The sequence below is a fragment of the Carlito syrichta genome, unplaced genomic scaffold (genome assembly GCF_000164805.1).
Source record: "Carlito syrichta isolate Samal-C Ts95f unplaced genomic scaffold, Tarsius_syrichta-2.0.1 Scaffold303985, whole genome shotgun sequence".
Classification (NCBI taxonomy): Eukaryota; Metazoa; Chordata; class Mammalia; order Primates; family Tarsiidae; genus Carlito; species Carlito syrichta.
In genome coordinates, this window is record NW_007248081.1 from 404104 (window position 1) to 426727 (window position 22624).

General features: G+C 37.6%; 1 protein-coding gene across 4 annotated transcripts in view; it reads right to left on the bottom strand.

The window, feature by feature from the left end:
• Positions 1–22624, bottom strand: part of DIAPH3 (diaphanous related formin 3) — a 398317-nt gene that overhangs the window by 329087 nt on the left and 46606 nt on the right. For 3 of the 4 annotated variants that reach the window (XM_008059267.1, XM_008059269.1, XM_008059268.1), the window contains one exon: positions 4022–4198. The exons of the other annotated variant lie outside the window; for it this stretch is intronic. In XM_008059267.1, coding sequence (XP_008057458.1) covers positions 4022–4198 — 177 coding nt within the window. The remainder of the gene's footprint in view (positions 1–4021; positions 4199–22624) is intronic. 4 annotated transcript variants of the gene reach the window in all.

Sequence of the window (22624 nt, forward strand, 5' to 3'; positions counted from 1 at the left end):
TTCAGTCTAGAGAATATGGAAGAACAGAAAATCAAAGTGGGGAAAAAGAAGACCAGGCACACGCCCCAAAGCCGCACTTACTAGAGACTAGAAACGGAGCAAGCTTAAAAAAGGGAAAACGGGCAGCTTTCCCTGGATCAAAATTGAGTTATTTATATTAAGCTAGGATTTTTATTATCTGAAAGCAACAGGAAAGCTCTGAGATCGGCCTGGGATTTTAACCAGGGTCAGGAAAAAAGAAGCTGAGAGGGCTGGTATAGAGAGGCCACAGCTGGAATAAACAAGTCACTTTCAGCTTACCATGTTCACCTCATTCAGAAGAACACAGAGATCTACAAAGAGTTCAAGAATAACTACTGAAATTGACTTCAGAAATCAGACTGTATATACAGCGATAAACAACTATTTCACATATCTAACATTCACATAGAAACCAAGGTGGGCTTTCAGCTAGAAACTCAGCTTTCATCAAAAGACAAACAGCGGGGAGGAAGGCCCTAAGAAGTTTAACTAAAAATCCATCACTAAGAAAGCACACAGAAAACAGATGATCACCCAGAGACCAAACAGGTCAAGTTACTTTCCTAATGAGAGTAAGATGACACAAGTGCTGAAGTGGTACACTGTGCTTCGCGGTTGTCAAGCAATCAAGTCCGCTAGGCTTTCCAAGAACTGCCCCAAGGAGAGAAAAGTGCTCTTCAAACCAAAATTTTACTACACGGAAAAATTATTAAATACCTTTGATAATGGCAAAGAAGAACAATTATTTTTCAAACTGCACAATGCCAAAACAAAGACTCTAAATGCAAATTTTAAGTGGTATTAAACTTCTATAGGTACAAATGCCAAAAGGTTCACATGGCTGATTATTGAATGCTGCTTTCTCAAGAGAATTTTTTTTAATAAAAATGTTACAGCTATGTAGAGGCCAAAAATCAAGCCCAGTTTAAATCTAGCATTTGTCACATAGAAACAGCTTTAAATTTGTCAGAGATGTAGTATCCTAAAAAGCTTAAAAAATATTCTAATCCACATTAAAGAAGGAAAAATACCCTTCTCAGTTTCAAAAACCTTTCAGTTTCAGAATCAACAGCAGGTTTTCCCTACAGAATATGGTGCTATACTCAAGGAAATCAGTAAGGTAAGGAAAGAACCTGTTCCTTATTTTTAAAAAGACCTTAGTAATAACTAACTCATGCCAAATTGGACAGCCCTGAGAAAACAACAATTTCATTTTACTTCTGCTAAGTAAAGTGAGCATTTGGCTGCACAAGATCTACTACCAACAGGGAGATCTGATTACGGCTTAACAAGTGATCCACTCCCGTTATTTAACAAGTATTCTGTAAACACATCAAAAATGCCATTATTCGATCCACTCCCGTTATTTAACAAGTATTCTGTAAACACATCAAAAATGCCATTATTCATCTGCTCTGTACATACTATTAAGATTGATAGTCTTAACCCCCACCCAAGTTAGAGTAACAGAAAAACAGGATAAACAACATTCAGTACTTTCTAGGTGGCTGTAATTGTAACTAATTATAGTAATAAAACGTAGCCTCCAGAAACGTTTAACATCAGTGAGCTCCTTACTCATCTTACTCAGATGGCAGCTGCAATTATGACAGAAAAAAAAAATTTTTTTTAACAAGGTAGTCAAAGTGAATTATAAAAGTACCATCCCAAAAACTCACAAGAAATATAGATAAGTGGGTCCATATATGGTGCATGGAGGAGGGCACTTTGCCATCTTGATTTCTCAAAGATAGTCTTGAAAAAAGCTACCTTCATATAAGCCCTATTTACAGAGACAAAGGCTAACCAAAAAATGGTTATGTTTCCTTTGTTCTTGGCTGAAATTCTATCAGATCATGGTGTCAGAGTGAATAAACAGCTCTGGTCAGGTAGGGTGGTTCACATTTGCAATCCAGCACTTGGGAGGTCAAGGCAGGAGATCACCTGAGGCCCTAAGACCAGCCTAATCAACAAAGCAAGGCCTTGTCTCTAATACCAAAAAAAGAAAAGGGTTGGGTAAGGTGGTGCACACCTGTAGTCCCAGCTACTTGAGACTAAGATAGCTTGAGTTGGAGGCTGCCGTGAGCTATGATCATGCCACTGAACTCCAGCCTGGGCGACAGAGTGAAACCCTGTCTCTTAAATTAAAGAGCGGGAGGGGGGGAAAGAGTTCTACACGTATGATTAACTGAAACTAAAATTAGCACTTCATTAAGAGCTGGCAAAACAGATGAGTTTCCCAAGCCTCGGGTTCATGAAAAATACTAATAATATGTATGCTCAGTGATGAAGTTAGGAATCACTGAAACTTATTTAAAATCCCTATATGCTGGGTGTGCTGGCTCAAACCTAATCCCAGCATTTAGGGAGGCCAAGGCAGGAGGACTACTTGAGCCCAGGAGTTTGAGACCAGCCTAGGCAATATAGCGAGACCTCATCTCTATATTAAAAAAAAAAAAAAAAAGCTTAGCCAGGCATGGTGGCACACACCTGTAGTCCCAGCTATTCGAGCGGCTGAGGCAGAAGGATTACCTGAGTCTAGGAGGTCACGGCTGCAGTGAACTGTGATTGTGTCACTGTACTCCAGCATGGGCAACGGAGTGGGACCCCAACTTAAAATAAAACCAAAACCTATAAGACACAAACTAGGCATTCTTTCTGGGGTCTTCTGAAGCTGCAAGTGTAATACTGGACACAAATACCTGTGAATAATAGAAAATAAGGCAGCGTACTGGCAAATTCATTGTTGATTCCAGCTGAATGATGAAAAGACCAGTTAATATTAACATTTCATTCACATCTTATACTCTAAACTAAACAGATGAATGAAATCATTTGCCTAAAATTTAGTAAGGCCATTAAAACTAACAGGTGAAGAACTAGACATACACAGAATAAATCATAATTCAAAAATAACACACAATTCCTCAGAATGACATACATGCATCCCTTCAACAGCTGCCCCAAGTTATTACTCCACCCAGATTTTTCCAGCCACTTACTGGTGCCCTTTGAGCTATTTGTACTCTAATTCAAGTTTTTGCTCATGGCTGTTTCTTCCATCTGAGAATGCCCTTCCCTCTGCTTATCCAAATCCTATCCAGAGTTAAGACCTGGCTCTAGTTCATGCTCTCTACTAAATTTCCCTAAACCACGAAAATATCCTATCCATTTTAGTTTCCCCTAAAGCTAATTTGGTATCTCAAAAATCAAAGTTATTTATTCCTTCTGTGAACTTAAAAGGAACTTAATTATTAATTACCACCTTCTGGCATTTCTTACTCATTTAATTTTTCTAATGTGTGTTTTGAATCTTAGGAGATGGCAACTTGAGGATAGGAACTATATATGTAAATAAATCTATTTAGACGAAGCTACTAGCATTAATCTGTGGTAAATGATTTGAATATACTTAACATAGATGGGTTACTGGTCAAATTCTGCTAGCTTAAAAGCCAGGTGCTTGGTCAGTCAGAGAATCACTGTGATTTATAATTAACTGAAAAAGACCCCAAAGACCACCATGCGTCTCTACCAGAAAAGACACACCCTAAAACAAGCAAGTTCAAATCTCTACAAATATAAGTGTTGCAGGAATATAAAGAACCTAGTTATCCTGAAAACTAAGAAAGGAATAAAACAAGTAAGGTCCAAATATCAGTCAGCATACAACAATGCAAACAGCAAAGAAGCATGACCGTCATTCGAAAATCAAGCAAACACAGACAGACCGCTTAGATAATCTATTCAAGACAAAAATATACCATTTGATACTTTGGAATGTTTGCATATATTCTGTATAAAACAAAAATACTGATGTGTTGTTTTCTTTCAGATTCTCATTTTTGTAAGCCAAAAGCTCTCTATGGCTAAAGTGCTATCTTAAATGATAGCAATAATCACCCCACACAACAATGAGTTCCAAATCTGCTTAGTGTTCTATTAACACAAGCAGAAGCTAAGGTTTTGTCTTCAACATCTGAAGAATCAAGATTCTTACCATCATCTTTTCAAACAGTTCTAAGAGCTCGTTCTCTGACAGTGGCTTTGGAATGTTTCCTATCGTCTCTAAAGATGCCGATGAGCACTCACTGCTTGCAAATGCAGTCTTCAGGTTGGAAAGTGGAGGTCTCTCTTTCTTACTCCCTGGAATTCTTATACTGGCAAATCTGTCCAGCTACAAAAAAGAAGAAAAAGGCACACATGTATTTCTTTTCCCAACATTTATCTAATTCTAAAAATGGAAAAAAATAAACAGGGTCAATCATATTATCACTGTGATTTTATCAAGAGGCATTCAGCATTGGAATCTTCAACTTTTTGCACTTGGAGACATCTCATGGGTCACCTACCAGCAACTCAACTGCACTTTTTTACTAAATAGTGAAAAATAAATCACTTTATCTTAAATAGTACAGTGTTGGAACCAATTATTTTATTTTACTGATATTTGGTTTATAATGGAATTTTGAACATTGAGGAACTTATTTATGACAAAAAATCTAAATTTTATATCTTCTATTTTTCGAACACGTGGTAATGTGTGAAACAGCCACAAACATACATTGCTGGTTCATTAATACATGTTGTGCAATAATAATTTGTTAGATGTCTTCCACCTGGTGTTTTTCTATTCAGACAATGCAGTCTTGTTTTCTTTCCCCATATTAATAATATGTAATTTATTGTCCAGTGTGTTGTTCAAAGACTATGTGGAAGAACACATTTGTGATTCCTGAAAACTAATTATCAACTGATAGAGCAAAATACAAATATCAAATGGAACAAAGGTTTTTCATTGCTTTTGAATGGAAAACTTCGAGGAAACATACTTTTTTGAAAAATTTGCGCTTGCATAAGTTTGTCCTCTTTAATCACCAGCAATCTCTTTATGTCCTCCAGAGGGGGCATCAGAGTGGTTTCCTAGATTTGCAATGTCTCCTCAGAGGGGACATCCAAGTGCAAGTGTCAAAATTAAAAATAATAGTATAAAAAGTGGGAACATTTTTCAGTAGCCATTTTTTTTAAAGACAAATCACACAACCTCAAGGATTCTTTCTAATCTTAAAATCACATCAATATTAATAACAGGTGACCTTTGCCTTACAGATTAGCAAATTAAGCAGTTTTACAAAAGTAACTTAGCTAACTTAGGGGTAGCACCAAACTAGTACTCAGTGTCCTATCCCCTCCCCTCCCTGGCCCTTTGCTCACTGCCCCTCCCATAAAGCATACTATCTCCTGAAGCAGGGGTGGGACGGTGACATGATCGAGGGAAGTTAAGAATTGAATTCTACTGATATCTTTATAGATTACTGGTCTGATAACATGTTTCTCTTTGCTCAGGCTGGTCTGTATGTGACCTCCTTGAATAGCTACAGAGCAGGGTAGTGAAAGCCTTAGGAAATAAAGTTAAGATTGCATTGCAATGGAGTTTCTTCTACAACCAGATCATCCAATAATTTGCTGATATTTGAAAAAGCATGAATGTTAGTTTACAAAGCTAATTATTCATTCACTCAAAATTATTTGAAAATTTCACAAGTTCTATTCTTCACAAAGAACTCAGATTTGTACATTTAAAGATTCATACAGTGTTTCAACAATCAAAAAGGCAAAAAAAATCTTAAACTGAAGCAGGTATCAAGAAAAAGTATACTCAAACAGCATAACCAAGGATTTTGTAAGTTGTTCTTCATTGCTGTAAACACTATTAGGATGTTTTCACCATAATTACATATAGTATGTAGACCTGTACATTCATTATAGCAGCCACAAGCTACATGATTACTAAATTAACTGACATTAAAAATTCGATCCTTAGTTGCACTAGCCACATTTCAAGTGCTCAAGAGCCATGTATGGCTAGTGGCTACCACACCAGTCAAAGCACATAGAACATTTCCAACATCACACGAAGTTCTATTAGAGCTAGTATCAAAGAAATCTGATACCTAAAAGTCTAACTTTAAAAGGGTAGTAAGCCACAGCATTCAATTCAGTAAAGAAATAGGATTTCTTCGAATAATGAGATGTAAAGATAATTCTTATCTTTCAAAATAGGTCTTCTGCAAGTTCCTGGCAGAACTGCAAAGTAAAGTAAATTTACTTTGAAGGTAATGCCTAAAATAAAATACTATGTTCTATACACACCCATGGTCTATCTTACATAATCTAAACACTAAAGTACTAAGAATACAACTTCCTGTAGGATTTAGAAAGAAGTCACAAAACTCCACTGTTCTCATTCTGACAACCAAAACAAGCCAAAATCCTACAAAATTATACTTGCTGTTGTTTTCAACACATCAGAAGGCCAAGGACACAAAGAAACCCCTAAGAATTAAGTACCCGGAAGGAACAAGTTACTCTTATCCCTGACAGACAGTTGAGGAAGAAGTTAAACAAGGATAAAGAAAACCCAGCTAAATTTTTCATAAACTATTGACAGCTACAGGGGTGCTGGTATGAGAGAGATCAGAATTCCAAGGAACCCCAAACATGAAGCCCCAGCCAGATAACAACTCTGTACCTGCCTACCAACACTTTCCCTCCAGTCTTCACTAACTGCATTAGAATGTCAATGGCTGGAAGCAGAACAGGAAAGCTGAGTGAGATCCCGCGATGGATAACAAGCCTCTCCCAAGTGCAAACAGATGTCCTGGAAAGGCAGCAGAGTAGACAAAAAACCTGAGAGAAATCCCCACAACACATTCCGAGCCTTCAAAGTGTACATGACAGCCTCCACCAATGAACGCTGAAGGCAGGACACCAGGTCAGAAAGAGATTTCCTAAAGAAACAAAGAGCCAGAAGTAGAACTGAAAACACAAAGAGAACTCACATTAACCCTACAAAAGGGTATCAGAACCTTAAAGCAAAAAGAGGGCCAGGCTTGAGCTCGGTGGCTCAGCCTGTAATCCCAGAACTTTGGAAGGCAGAGGTGAGTGGAGTGCCTGAGCCCATGGATTCAAGACCAGCCCGGGCAATTCAGCAAGACCTTGTCTCTACAATAAAATTTAAAATGGCCAGGCATGGTAGTGCATGTCTGTAGCTCCGCTACTCCAAACGCTGAGGCAGAAGGATTGCTGGAGCCCAGATGGTCGACACTGGGGTGGCCATGAGCGTGCATGCCACTGCACTCCAGCCTGGGCAAAGGAGTGAGATTCCAAATCAATCAATCAATAAAGCAGAAAGAGCTATCCCATGTTATTGAATGCTCGTAGCTCATGTGCAAAGCCAAAATAGATTGCCAGATTCTCATCTGTCAGGGGGTTCAGATCCCATGCCCTCCAAACAGGTGAAGCCACAGATGAACTGAATCAAACCAAAGCAGGAGCAAAGCCCAGACCTAGGTCAGCTAGAGATCAAATGGACCCAGTTCCCCACTACAGCAGCCTAAAAGAAGGTCCTTTTTTGGAGGGAAGTATCTACTTCATTTTCCACTATAATTAAATTAAATGTCCACTAAGCAATCAAATATTGGTAGACACCCAAAGAGTAAGAAAATGTCCATTCATAATCGAAAGAAGAGGAATTACCAGAAAAGCAGCTTAAATTACAATTGATAAAATGTTAGAGGACCTTATGAAAAGAGTGGACACCACACAAGAGATGGGGAATTTCAGCAGCAACAACAGACACTTTTTTAGAGAAACAGACATCAATTAGAAATAAAGAATACATCAGAAATGAAGATTCCATTAGATGAACTTAACAGTAACCTAACCATAGTAGTAGAAAGAATCAGTGAACTTAAACATAGATCAATAGATAGTATCCAAACTCAAGCACATACAAAAAACAAAAAAATGAGGAAGGAAAAAATGGAGCAAGAAAATCTGTGGGGCAACCCCTTTGGGTCCTCGCCCACTGTGGGAGCTTTTCTGTTCTCTTATTAATCCTGCTTTCTAAAAAAACAAAAAGAGAGAAAAAAAATCTGTGGTAAATCAAATGTTGTAACACAAGGATAATTGGGTCCAGAAACAACAGAGAATATGAAAATGGTGCAGAGGAGATATTTCAGGAGATGAGTGAGAACTTTCCAAAACTGAGTTTTAAAAAATGTGTGTATCTATATCTCATCATAGATCCAAAAAGCTCAGCAAAAAACAAAAATAATTTTTAAAAACCACACACCCAAGTATCTCATAGTAAAACTTCTGAAAGTTAAAAATAAAGGACAAACTAAAAAAGTACAGTCAGACAAATAAAGACACATTATACAAGGGAGAAAAATAATAAACAACAGGTAATTTCTCACCAGAAATAATAATGGCAAAGACAATGGAATGGCATCATTAAAGTGTTGAAAGAAAAGTACAATTGACTCTTGGACAATGCAGCCTTGAGAGTTTGACTGCCAATCCCTGCAAAATAAAAAATCCACATATAACTTGACTCTCCAGAAACTAATTCCTAATAGCCCCTTGTTGACCAGAAGTTTTGCTGATAAAGTCAATTTACATATAGTTTGTATATTGTATGTATTACACACTACATTCTTACAATTAAGCAATTTAGAGAAAAGAAACTGTTATTAAGAAAATCATATGGAAGAGAAAATACATTTGCAGTACTGAACCACATTCATCAACATTGTAAGTTTATATCATCTGTTTAGATCGTCTACCTCAAATGGTAAGCAACCACAGCTGCAGACCCAAATGAGTTAGTTACATAGGACTTACCTTAACTCATTAACAGTCAGGTGGAGGAGACAAGCACCTAAACAGGTCATTATATGGCTACACAGAGGAGGAGGTATGCAAAACAGAATAGTAACACAAAGTGGCATCTGATTCACCTCCATGAAAACTCCCTGCTTCGGAATAACCGAGAAACCTAAAATTGTCTCCACATGATATACGTCCAGAAGTTATTGTCCCTATGTATTAATACATTTGTACTCTAATTCTTGTATTTGTTTTTAAAAACTGGGAGATGCCAAAAAAACAAAAAAATTTTTTTTAGGAAATGGGACTGGTTACTTTCCCTTTCTCCTGAGTCACTACTCCAATTGCCATCACTTCTGTACAGGTAACATCAATTCCTAAGTGTAGAAACTATCCTAACTCCTCTTTACATATCAAAAAAAAAGTGTAATTAATTAATATGCTAAACTTATAATGAAGTGAAATTAAGCAAAACATCATTAATGCAACATCAATACTATAAATGTAAACATGTCAATAAATGGGGATAATAAGCTTAAGCACTTCGCAAGCTAATTTGTAAATGCATAACTTAATGGTTCTAACAATGATAGAAGATGTGAAATTTTAGTTTTCACCAAAACTTTCAAAAATAAGAATTTCTAAGTTATAAAAATAATAACAGTAAATAGTTACAGAGACTTTTCCATGTCAAGCACCAGGTTAGGAGCTTAAAATGCAGCATCAGATTAAATACATGTGTTTAATCCCTACAATGAGGCAGCTGCATGTCTAAATAACAAAGGACAAGCTCCAAAACACTTTTCTACAAAAAATTCTCATTGTATATAGCTTAAAAATAGCACACAGAAGAAAAAAATCAGCCATCATGTTTTCAGGAGTAAAACTACATTTGTATCAATATAATTTGTAAAAACAATAACAATAACAGTAAAATAGAATTGTCTATGCTTAGAGCCTAAGTCTCTGGGGATAGATTTTACCCAAATGAAAAAATAAATTTGCAACATTAACACTAGCATAGATGGCTAAAGGCAAGATAGAAATAATTAGCATATCCTTCTTCTAGCTTCTAAATCTACAAAGTACAAATAGTCATATGAGATACAAAAGAATCAATCAGTATTTCATATTTTCAACATAATGCTTTTATTTATTTTCCCAGATAAGAAATGCTGAAAGCAAAAAAAAAAAAAAATTTTAAGCCATAAAAGAAAAATAAATACAATCTCTTCTCCTGTATCAGAACAGTAACTTGAACGTATTGAACACCTTAGGCTAAAAGTAAAAGCATTCCTGAGTCTGTGATGCGCTACGAGCAGTCCAGACAGATTCTACAAAATCTGGGCATTATTACGAAGCCCAGTGCAAAGGGAGGTTAACTATCAAATCATTTTAAATGTTTTAAAGAAATCCTACTTTTTAAAGTGATGCTACAATGACTCCACTCACAAGTGAAAAACTCACTCCTAATTTATCTTTTATAGAATTGTTTGCTTAAACCAAGGCACAACAGAACACACAAGCAAATTTTAAAAATACTTTTGGTGCATGCCTGTAGTTCCAGCTACTTGGAAGGCTGAGGCAGAAGGATCTCTGGAGCCCAGCAGGTCGATTCTGGGGTGGTCATGCATGTGCCACTGTACTCCAGCCTGGACGACCAGAGTGAGACTTCAACTCAAAAAAAAAAAAAATTTTTTGTACATAAAAAAAATGATAGAAACCCCCCCAATAATGACTATAAGTTGGTTATCTTGTATTTTGGCATTTTGGCTGGGGGGAGCAGATTATGTGTGTGATTTACAACTGTATACATTTTATTTGTATTTTAAAATGTCATAATTTTATATAAAATTATTCTCTTAAAGTTGAGCTAGAAACACTCCAGATAGGTGAAGTACACAAACAATTCACCTCCGATGAAGAATTGGTTAAACACACAAGACTGAGGAAATTCTATTATAATTCTATTTGGAATTGGTACACCACACTTAATTAATATGGCTTTGACTGTGTCTGGGGTGTACTAAGTTTTATAAATTAATATCACTTATCTTCAGGGGAAGTCAAATGAGCACCCTACTGAGTATTATCTCATACTGAGTAATCACACTGATAATCAGTAATGACAGTTTAAATAAAATTAATTAAACAAAAACAGGCTCTAAAAAACTACTGGATTTTTAGTCACCGTATAAATATAACACTGTAATAGTGAAAACTCAGTGTTTGGGGTTTTCACTATAACCACATTTTAGATACTAACAAAGAAGTGATTTTTGTTTTTATTTAAAAGAAAAGGAATACATTGTAATTATTAGTTACAATTTCACAAGTATGAAAAACTGTGTACGACCAGAAATACACCTCATTAGAACCCAGAAGGGACTAGAAATTTTCATCCAATCCAGGAGAATTATTAAGCAAATAAAAGTTCCTTCTAATTACAGAATTCATTACATCCAAATGTATACCTGATATACAGAATAAAATATATTGCTTAAAATTATCTATAAATTTTCATACAATCTTATACTTAAGAGAAGGCAAAAATCTAACAGCTAAAACTGCTTGCCTTAACCAATTCCTGATCAAAAAAACCCCAGATGTCCATGCCACAAGAGATAAGATAGACAAGTGGGACCTCATCAAACTAAAAAGCATCTGCAAAGCTAAAGAAACCATCAAGAGAGCAGGAGATAGCCCACAGAATGAGAAAAGATATTTGCCAACTGTATATCTGACAAAGGCCTAACATCCAGCAACTATAAGGAACTCAAATGTGCTGAAAGGAAAAAAACAACAGCCCCATTAAGAAGTGGGCAAAAGACATCAATAGACACTTCTCAAAAGGAGATATACAAGCAATCAGCATACACATGAAAAAAAGCTCAGCCTCACTAATCATCAGAGTAATGCAAATCAAAGCATTGAGATACCATCTAACTCCAGTAAGAATGGACTTCATTAATAAAACAAACAATAACAGATGCTGGTGAGGATAGGAGAAAAGGGAAAGCTTCTACACTCTTGATGGGAGTGCAAACTAATTCATCCTCTATGGAAAACAGTGTGATGATTTCTAAAAGAACGAGAAATTGGCCTTCCATATGACCCAGAAATCCCCTTCTGGAAATACACCCAGAGAAAATCAAATCATTCTACAAATAAGATACCAGCAAATAGCAAAAACATGGAACGAGCCATGCTGCCCATCAAAACTGGTTTAAAAAAAAATGTGGTACATATACACAATGGAATATTACGCAGCCATAAACAAGGGCAAAATCACAGACTTCACAACAGTTTACATGGATTTAGAGTCTATCATGCTCAGTGATCTATCACAGAAACAAAGAACTGAGTACCACATGTTCTCGCTCATAAGTGGACCCTGAACACATATCATAATACTACAAAAAAGGGACACAGCTGAGGAGGGTGGGCACGTAATATCAAGAAGGGTGCCTGATCCTAATCCAGGCAAAATGAGGTCTAATGGGAGGCCCAAAACTTCACCTGCACCTAAACCGCTTGTATGTACGCAATCCTGACTTGTTCCCCAAAACTTTAAAATTAATTTAAAATAAAGTTTTAAAAAATAGCTTGCCTTTTTCATGCACTTTATTACTAACCTGGCAACTTGTTGATTTTAAAAACATGGCCCTGGAGACTGACTTCTGAATCCTGCCCTGCCACTTGTTTGCTGTGCTATCATAACCAGGCTTACTTAGACCTTCCATGATAGTACCAGTTACAGAGAGATGCTAACAGGAAATAAAACTGCTACGCCTTTCAGCTTTGGGTTAAAATGACCAGATACCGAAAATGCTTTCCCTAACCACTTTGTCTAAAGTGGTGCGTGTACCTGCCCCTATCTCTGTCACAGCACCCACACATTCTCCTTATATATTCTTTTATAGGACTTATGAAAATCTTTCATTATTTCATTTATTTTGTAATTGTTAACTCTGTCTCTTTCCAACTAAAATGTAAGCTTTATGCTAGTCACACCTTCACCTAAGTTAATCACTGCGGTAGTCAGTCTTTAAGATGGTGCCAGTGATCCTCTGACTTGTGTAGCCAATAGGATACTGTAGAAATTATGGAGTGCAATTTCTAAAACTAGATCATAAGAGACATTACAGCATTAGTTTGGCTCCCACTTGGATCACTGCCCCTGGGGTATGCCAGCAGCCAGATCATGAGAGCCTTCAGGAGTTCCTAAGGAGAGGCAAAGAAAATGACAAAGAACTGAAGTCTTCCTCCAAAAGATAAACAGGTCTCTTTCCAACAGCCATGTGACTGAAGCCATCTTAGAAGTCTCAGTCAAGCCTTCAGATGACTGTAGCTCTGGCCAGCATCTTTACTGCAAACTCATAAAATCAAATTCCTGACCCTCAGAATCTGTATGAGATGATAAATGTTTGTTGTTTTAAGTCACTAAGTTTTAGGGTAGCTCGTTACATACAAACAGGTAGCTATTGTAGTCACTGTTGGGTATTCAGTCTATAAAACACTACCTGTCAGATAACTAGTAGTGAAGCAATTAATACTTGTGGCACATATGAATGAATAAGCAATTATTGGACAATAAAATACAAACAGTGCCATCCCTTCAGTTGTTTATCACTTGAGGGAAAAATATATTAAAAAGAGTTATAATTCAAGGTAAAACATTGTAAATGCCCCCCAAGAAAATCATAAGGCACATGAACTAGCAACAGGAATGAATGATTAATTCTGGAGTGGGAAAAGTACCTTTAAGAGAGGCTTTGAAAAGGTAGTACACATCAGGGAATCCTGTGAGGCCGAAATGAGAACGACAGGAGATAGTATGTGCCAATAGCCAAGCAGTATCGCTGGCCTGTTCCATGGCCTCTAAATGCTAGTGACATCACTGTTACAAAGATACATCACTGTGAGAGAAATCTGGTCATTCTTTCTTCCAAGTGTGATAAGCTGAAACCTAATCTTATCATCCAGTAGCAATCGCTACCATCCCACCAACCAATGCATTCTGAATTCAACACTTCTCAGTGTTACACACAGGCTTTTCTAGCTCTTATTTTGCATTTTAGGGAAATTCAGAAAAAGTTTAAATAAGTTGCTGACTAAAAGAAAAGAAGAAAACATACCTGCCACTCTCACCCAAAAAATACTCTGTTCATCTACTCGAAATATTTTGTTCATATTTATGGTTTCACATAGCATTTAATATTATCAAATGATAAATACAATTATGCCCTTAAAATTTATTAAATTGCTTGAAAATAAGTTACAACATGCACTGTGTGTTGTACGGCCAGCTACCACGTCGCAAGCAGCCTGGAGACGCCTGCATGGGGAAGAGCTGATACCTCCCCCAATAATCAGCTCCCACTTGCCAGTCGTGACTGAGCCACCTTAAAAAAGGATACTCCAGCCACATCAGGATTTGGATGACAACAGCCTAAGCTGACATCTTGATTACAATCTCATGGAAGACCTCAAACCAGGACTATCCTGTAAACTGTTTCCAAATTTCTGATCCAAAAAACTGAAATGGTGCTTATTATTGTTTGAAACCACTGTTTCAAGAGAATGTTATAGAGCAATAGATAAGTAATACATAGCTCCCCGTGGAATTATATTTTTAAATGCCTAAAATAAAATGTATATAATTACAAGGAACTAATTAAAGTAAAATGGGGTTATCAAAATATTGACAAATTTTAATATAGTAAAATATATTCTTCATTAGTGCATTAAATAACAAGGGGGCAATAGCAAGTCTAATTTCAACATAGTGTTGAATATAAGTCATATATTGAAATAGCTTCAGTAACTACAGAGCTTTGAAAATATCTGATTTCTCTTGGTGATAAAGTCACAGAACAAACTCTGCTATGGGTTTTGGTATGCTAATCGTTTTTTCTTTTGTTTTTTACTTTTTCCTGTATGAATAATTGGAAAAAATACTCAGTTTCACTTAAAAGTCAATTAAAATGAAGATTTAATATTTTTTTCGAGATATCGTGAATCCTACCACAGACCCCTTGATGATCCATGGACCACAGGTTAATAATCCCTAGTAGGTGGATACAGAATGACAGCAGAAGGGGTGGAAAAGAAGAAAGTATAATAACAAATTCCAATGCCTTCAGTGAATCAGTGGGAGGAATTAGAAAACCCTACAGTGGAGACCAACAAGGAGGAATGCTACAGGTTGCACACTCTGACGGTTTGTGCTTCAAAGAAAGCTGGACGCTTTTGAAGGAAGAAGCCACTAGGAAAATAAAACCATCAAAGAACATCCAGGCTTCAACTAGAGCAAGGAGGAAAGAGAACATTCAAAGAAGATGATGGACTTTGAATCCCAAAGGGCAAAGTAGGAGGGTTTGGGAACCCTGGAGGAGTTAAGAGATAATGTCAGATTAGAAGAACAAATGGAACTGACTGAGGAGAGAAGAAGCAAAGGGGTGCGTACAAGTGACCTGAATTGATTATGACTCAGCTCAGCTGAAACGTGATTTGAATTGTGATCATTTTAATGAAAATTAATAAAGACATAAATCAAACCATGTGGACTGTCCCTTCTTAATTCATCTTCTCTCTCCCCACTGCCACTGCTCTAGCTCAGGTCCCTTGGATAACTGCTTACAGCCTTCTAAACTGCCTAACCGGTGAACACAATCATGTCTTCACAGCCTTCTTGCCCCACTATTCTACAGCAACTCTCACTGGAAAGGCAAATCCAATCACATCCCTCACTTCTGTGCTTAAACCCTTTCAATAGCTCCCCATTCCTCAAAGAATGGCATTCTTAAAGGTCCATCTTGATCTGAACTTTACTTCCTCTCCAGACGACCTCTTCACCACTCCATCACCTAACACTGTGCGATCTAGATATAATGAACAACCTAGAGTCTCCCAAACACGCACATGCTGTTCCTTGTGCCTAAAACCCTCCCACAACTCATACTCCATGTCCTTTACCTGGCTAATTGCAACCCAAGCTTCAGCTCTCAGCTTAAACTATAGCTCATGTGGGAGCCCTTGCTGAATCCTCAAGACTGGGTTAGATGCTTACAAACTCAGTGCTTGGCATTACATGGTATGTATACAATTCTGAGACTGGCTGTGAACATATATGTTTATTGAACTAGGTTTTAAGTCCCTGAGAACAGGGGTTGTTACATTATTCACTAAACCATCCCTGCAACTCACCATGGTTCTAAACACATAGTGGATGCTCTATTAATATTCATTAATTGAGCAAATTAATGATTAGTTTTCTATCTTCCAGACCTAGAACACCAGTCATTGCTTCCTGCCTTGCTAAATCCTCTCAATAATATTTTAAATAAAAAATAATTACAGTATTATCAGGGAGAATGCCAGGTGGTTTGCTTTTTATATAGTCAGTAAGAAAACCCAGACACTTTCAAATATTGTACATTCACAGAGCAGGTGCCTACACTAAAAACAAGCATAAGTTTTTATTATTTAATACTGTAATATAAGGTAGTAAGAAAAATATCCACTCAAGGGGAAGGACCACAAAAATCACTAAAAAAGAAACACTAAAGTTATATCTACCCACATCCAAAGTACAATGCTAACTGCACATATTCAAATATTATTAATACTATATACATTAAAGAAAATATAAATTAGACCTGTAAATATTACATTTTTAAAAGGTATAGATCAATATTATCCATACACAAAAATCATATGAAGGCTGGCACGGTGGCTCACACCTATAATCCCTGCACTTTGGGAGGCAGAGGAAGAGGATTGCCTGAGTCCCAGAGGTTTAATACCAGCCTGGGCAACTTGGCAGAGACCCTCATCTCTACAATAAATTTTTTTTTTAAATTGGCCAGGCATGGTGGCATGCACCTGTAGTTTCAGTTACTTGGAAGGCTGAGACAGAAGGATCACCTGGGTCCAACAGGTTGAGGCTGAGGTAGTCCTGAGCATGCCATTGCATTCCAGCCTGGATGACAGTGAGACTCTGACTTTTAAAAAAATTTATCATCTGAAGACATCAACAATTGATTTATATTTGCCAACCTGACATGCTTCCACTAGGAATCCATTCCACTGATATTCTAGAAGTAAAATTGTTACAGAGTAAAAAATTACACCAACACCAGTCAGCCTGGATTCTAACTTGTCCTTCAAAGCTCAGTTGAAAAGTCATCGTGACAATGAAGTTTTCTAAGATCAAGTTGACCTTACTGCTTTCACTGAACCCTATATGCTATTTCAGCCCCATCACACCACACTACAAACACAGATTTGTTTCTCCAAGGTGCCTAGAAGGCAGAGACATTCTTTTCCATATTTGTATTCCTACAACAGTACTAAGCATTCAACAAACGCTTTAATGAATGACTGGACAAAGAATGAATAAAAAGTCTGCACACCCTACTACACCTTAGTATATTCAACTCTGAGGGCTCTTCATCTTATTCTCAAGTTTCTGCTGATTTGAGTAGGAGCTCTCTAAACTATCCCATAAATATTTAAAGATTCTAATATAGTACTTAAGTGTTACTACTGAAAATCTAAGTACAGGAAGTCCTAATTAACTCATTAATGGGCTAAGAAAGACCCACCTGACTTAGTGAATAGCTTAAGGATTACAGAACTTGTTCGGATGTATTTTACATTCAGTTCCCCAGTCCATGCTGGCATTTCTACTTTACACAGAAGAGTATATTTTGAATATACAGTTTTACAGAAAAAAAAAACAGTGGGAAAAAAATTTTTTAATTTATCACTCATTGTTTTTAACTAACCAAGAAAAATATAAAAAGTTAATGAAAATAGACTTAAGTTATAGTACAGAAAGGCTTACATCCTACTAGAAAAATAGATAAAATTATTTTAAATGATTCTTCTAGGTTGCTATTTTTTTAAAGCTAATAATCTATCTTCTGTTACCTGATTTGCAAGTTAGGCACAAATTCAGATAACAAAAATCATTTTACTTTCTTTCATAAATATTCATAAATATGATGTCTAATTTAGCATATACCCCACAACACACATCACATCCAAGTAGGTATAGGAAAAGTCTACAAGTAGACAAAGCTCAGTCTTGGTAGGGCACATGCATTTAGGAACTCATCTTTGAGAGAAGCCTCACAGAAAACACACAGAGGAGATTGGTGAGGCAAGATGGCAATGAAAATGGTTGGTTGGAATGTGAAGGTCTCTGTAAAAGCAAGTGTCCATAAAGACAGTCTGCGTGAGTAGATGTGCGCCAGTGCATGAGCGAAAGTCCATCTGAGAGGAGACTTGGGTCCTGAGGCTCTACTCCGGAGGTGACTGCAACCCACCACTGCCATGAGATTGGAGCTCCTGGCATGCAGGTCATCTGCTGTTCTCAGGGGTCTCTTGGGAGGAGGCAGTAGAGATCAGCCATTCCTCAGCACCTGGCACCTTGCCCATACCACACGTGCGGCAGCAGACCAGTCACTAGCAGCAGGAACATGGAGAGGACCCAGTGAGGAAATTTGGAACTAAGCCCCAGTGCCAGTGAGGAGACACTGACTAATGCCATTTTCTCTGTCCTGGAACTGGGCAGAGACTGGCCTCTGTCCAGAGGCTATTGCTGCACCCCTTTGGAATTGACCATCGGACACAGAGAGACAGATACCCCTTCCCCATGCTAGACCAGGCACAAGCACATCTGATCTGAATGGGAGACGTGGTAGCAGCAGAGCAGCAAACGAGTCAGGCAAGTACAGATCTGATTCACTCTCCTCCCACAGCAGTCCATGGGGCATCTGACCCAGACTGGGAGCAAGCCGACTGGCCTGCAGTGAGAGCAGAAGGGACAGGTTGGAAACCAGAGCCGCTGACTAAGGTGGTGGCAGCCAAAGTGGCAGAAGTGCTTAGGAAATGAACCTAAAGTTCCAGAAATGGCAATGAAGGAAGCTCTTTTTTTTCTCTGTTTCTGTATACTTTTTTGAAGTTACTTTTAGTATTTTACTGTTGTTTTTTAGGTTTTTGTTTGTGTAGGGGTATTTTAGAGGGCAAGTACATCAACAGGGATTCTTTGCTTGTTTGTATGATTATATTTTTTGTTTTGTTTTTCTGTTTTTGTTTCTTTCTTTATTTATTAGTTAGTGTGCCTGTCTGTTTCCCTCTTCATTTTCTCTCTTTTCACCATCCTTTCATATCCTACCTTCCTTTTTCCATTCTTTTCCTTTTTCTTATCTTGTTTTGTTTTCATTGGGCAAACATATACCTCCACTGCATGGACAGATTGTAAGGCGGTGGGGAGTGGGTTCCACACCTGTCGGCAGATACTGGGATCTGCAGATAACTTCTGAATCACAGCTTCCCCCTTATTAAATCTCAAAACTGCAAAAAGCACATCCTCTCGACCCCAGTCCGGCTTCAAATTAGACAAACCCATAGGATCTACATAAAGAAGAATATAGGATTGAGTAAACAGAAGTGAAACCTATACCGCCATCACTGAACAACAGAATTAAACAAGGGGCAGAAAAGGAGGAGGAAAACCTTCCAAATGAAGAACCAATGGAAAAACACAGGTCCCATACACACCCCTGGGAAGAAACAACTGAGAATATAGACTTTGGAACTCAAACAACAAAGACTCCCCAGAAGGACTGGTCTGAAACCACAAAACCAGATACAAAATATTAATAGAGACAATAAATAGAAATGAGGAGAGACAAGAGGAAAGCATGAAGGACTTGATAACTGAGATGACAGCAATAAAGAATACAGTGAGTGAAATAAATAACAAGCTGATAAGCCCAGAAAATATAATTAGCCAAGCAGAAGAAAGAACCTCAGAGCTTGAGGATCAAAATATAGAACTAACCCAAACTGTTAAAAACATAGAAAAGAAGCTTAAAAAGACAGAACAAATCTCCAAGAGATGAATGATTATATCAAGAGGCTGAGCCAAAAATTAATTGGAATCCCTGAGGCAGACAGAGAGACAGAGACCACCCTTAAACAAACATTCCATGAAATTATCTAAGAAAACTTCTCTCATCTCATCAGAGATGTGACCACACAAATACAAGAGATTCAAAGAACCCCTGTAAGACATCAAGTGAGAAGAACAACTCCTAGACACATAATAATTCACTCACACAAAGTAGGAATAAAAGAAAAAATGCTAAAGGCAGCAAGAGAGAAAGGTCAGACTACCTACTGGGGAAGACCAATTAAATAGCAGCAAATTTATCTACAGAAACACTACAAGGGCTAGAAAACATTGGAGTCTCATTTTTCAAAGTTCTCAAAGATAAACAATTTCAACCAAGAATTTCCAACCCAGTTAAACTAAGCTTAATCAGTGATGGAGTATTAAAATCCTTCCCAGACATTCAATCCCTAAAAGTTTACACAACCTCCAGACCAGCTCTACAAGAACACTTAAGAATGCATTAAACACAGAATAAAGGGGAAAAAAAGAAAGAACAACCATACCCTTCCTAAGAATGCTGGGAAAAGATTGAAACACTCGTAAATCAACCCAAAATCAAAAGAAAGCCAACAACAAATAAATAAACAACAACAAACTCTATAAAAACCTCATGACAGGGATAAACTGTGAAATCTCAATAATTTGCCTGAATGGGAATGGAATAAATACATCACTGAAAAGACACACAATGGCAGAATGGATAAAAAATCATGACACAAAAATATACTATCTCCAGGAGACTCATCTCACCAGAGAGGACACGCACAAACTCAAAGTAAGAGACTGGAAAGCAAATGTTTAGGCAAACAGAACACAAAAAAAAGTGGGAGTTGCAATGTTACTATCACACAAAATATCCTTTAAGCTATCAAAAATTTTAAAAGATAAGGAAGTACACTACATAATGATTAAAGGTTCAATGCATCAACAAGAAATATCTATTCTAAACATATATACACCCAACCCAGAAGCACCAACTTTCATAGAGCAGCTTCTAGGTAAACTTAAAAAAAGATATTGACTCTAACACTACCATAGCTGGGGTCTTAAATACCCCACTAACAACCCTAGACCAACCATCAAGAGAAGAGATCAACGAGGAGATTCAGAACCTCACCTTGACACCTGACTAAATGGACTTAATAGATAGATACCTACAGAACACTCTACTCAACAGTCACAGAATATACATTCTACTCAGCACCACATGGAAAGCGATCGACCACATCCTTGTCCATAAATCAAGCATAAATAAATTCCATGAGATTGAAATACTGTCGTGCACCTTCTCAGATCACAGAGGAATAAAAATAAATATCAACACCAACAAAGGTCCCCCAAAACACAAAGACAAGGACACATAACTGCATTATGCTGAGCAACTCCTAGGTCAACACAGAAATCAAAACAGAAATTTAAAAATTTCTGAAAAACAAATGAAAATGAAGAAACATCTTACCAAAATCTCTGGGATGCCATGAAAGCAGTACTAAGAAGGGAATTCACATCTCTCCAAGCACACATTAAGAAAATGGAAAGATCACAAGTTAACAGCCTAACAAATCACCTAAAAGAGCTGGAAAAGCAAGACCACCAAAACCCTAACTTCAGCAGAAGATTCCAGATCACCAAAATATAAGCCCAAATATGGGACACAGAAGATAAAAATATAATGGAAAAAAAAATCAATAAAATGAAAAGTTGGTTCTTTGAAAGGAAATACAAGATTAATAGAACCCTAGCCAGACTAATCAAGAAAATGTCCAAATAAACACAATCAGGAATGCAAAAGATCAAGTCAAAACTGAGCATTATCAGATATTACTATGTACTTGTATGGAAACAAATTCAAAAACCTAAAGGAAATGGAGGACTTTCTGACATCACATGACCTCCCAAGGTTAAAACAAGAAGGAACTGAGACACTAGTTAAAGCAATAACAACTCAAGAAAAGGCCAGGCTCGGTGGCTCAGCCTGTAATCCCAGGGCTTTGGGAGGCCAAGGTGAGTGGATTTCCTGAGCCCACAGGTTCAAGACCCGCCTGGGCAACTTGGTCAGACCTCGTCTCTACAGTAAATCAAAAAATTAGCCAGGTGTGGTAGTGCACGCCTGTAGTTCCGGTTATTCGGAAGACTGAGGCAGAAGGATCACTGGAGCCCACAAGTCGAGGCTGCGGTAGCCAGAAGTATGCCACTGCACTCCAGTCTGGGCAATAGAGTGAGACTCTGACTCAAAAAACAAAAACAAAAAAACTCAGGAAAATGAGTTGTCATAAGAAAACTACCAGGGCTGGTGCAGTGGCTCAAAGTTCCTGTAATCGCAGCACTTTACAAGGCCTAGGTGAGAGGATTTCCTTAGACCAGGGGTTCAAGACCAGCGTGGGCAACTTGGCAAGACCTTGTCTCTGCAATAAATCAAAAAATTAGCCAGGCATGGTAGCGCACACCTGTAGTTCCAGGTACTTGGAAGGCTGAGGCAGAAGGATCGCCTGAGACCAGAAGGTTAAGGCTGCAGTGATCACAAGCATGCCACTGAACTCCAGCCTTGGCAACAGAGTGAGACTCCAATTCAAAAGAAAAAAGAAGAAAAAAAACTACCTATTAAAAAAAGCCCGGGACCAGATGACTTTTCAGCAGAATTCTACAAAACATACAAAGAGGAGCTGATACCACTCCTATTGAAAGTATTCCAGGCAATTGAGAAAGATGGAACCCTCTCCAAATTATTTTACGAAACTAACATCACATTGATACCCAAACCGGGTATAGATCCAACACAGAAAGATAACTACAGGCCAATATCCTTCATGAACATACATGCTAAAATTCTCAGCAAGATTCTAGCAAACCAGATCCAACAACACATCTCAAAAATCATCCACCATGACCAAGCAGGCTTCATCCAGGGATGTAGGGCTGGTTCAACATCTGCAAGAATATAAACATAATTAAATACATCAA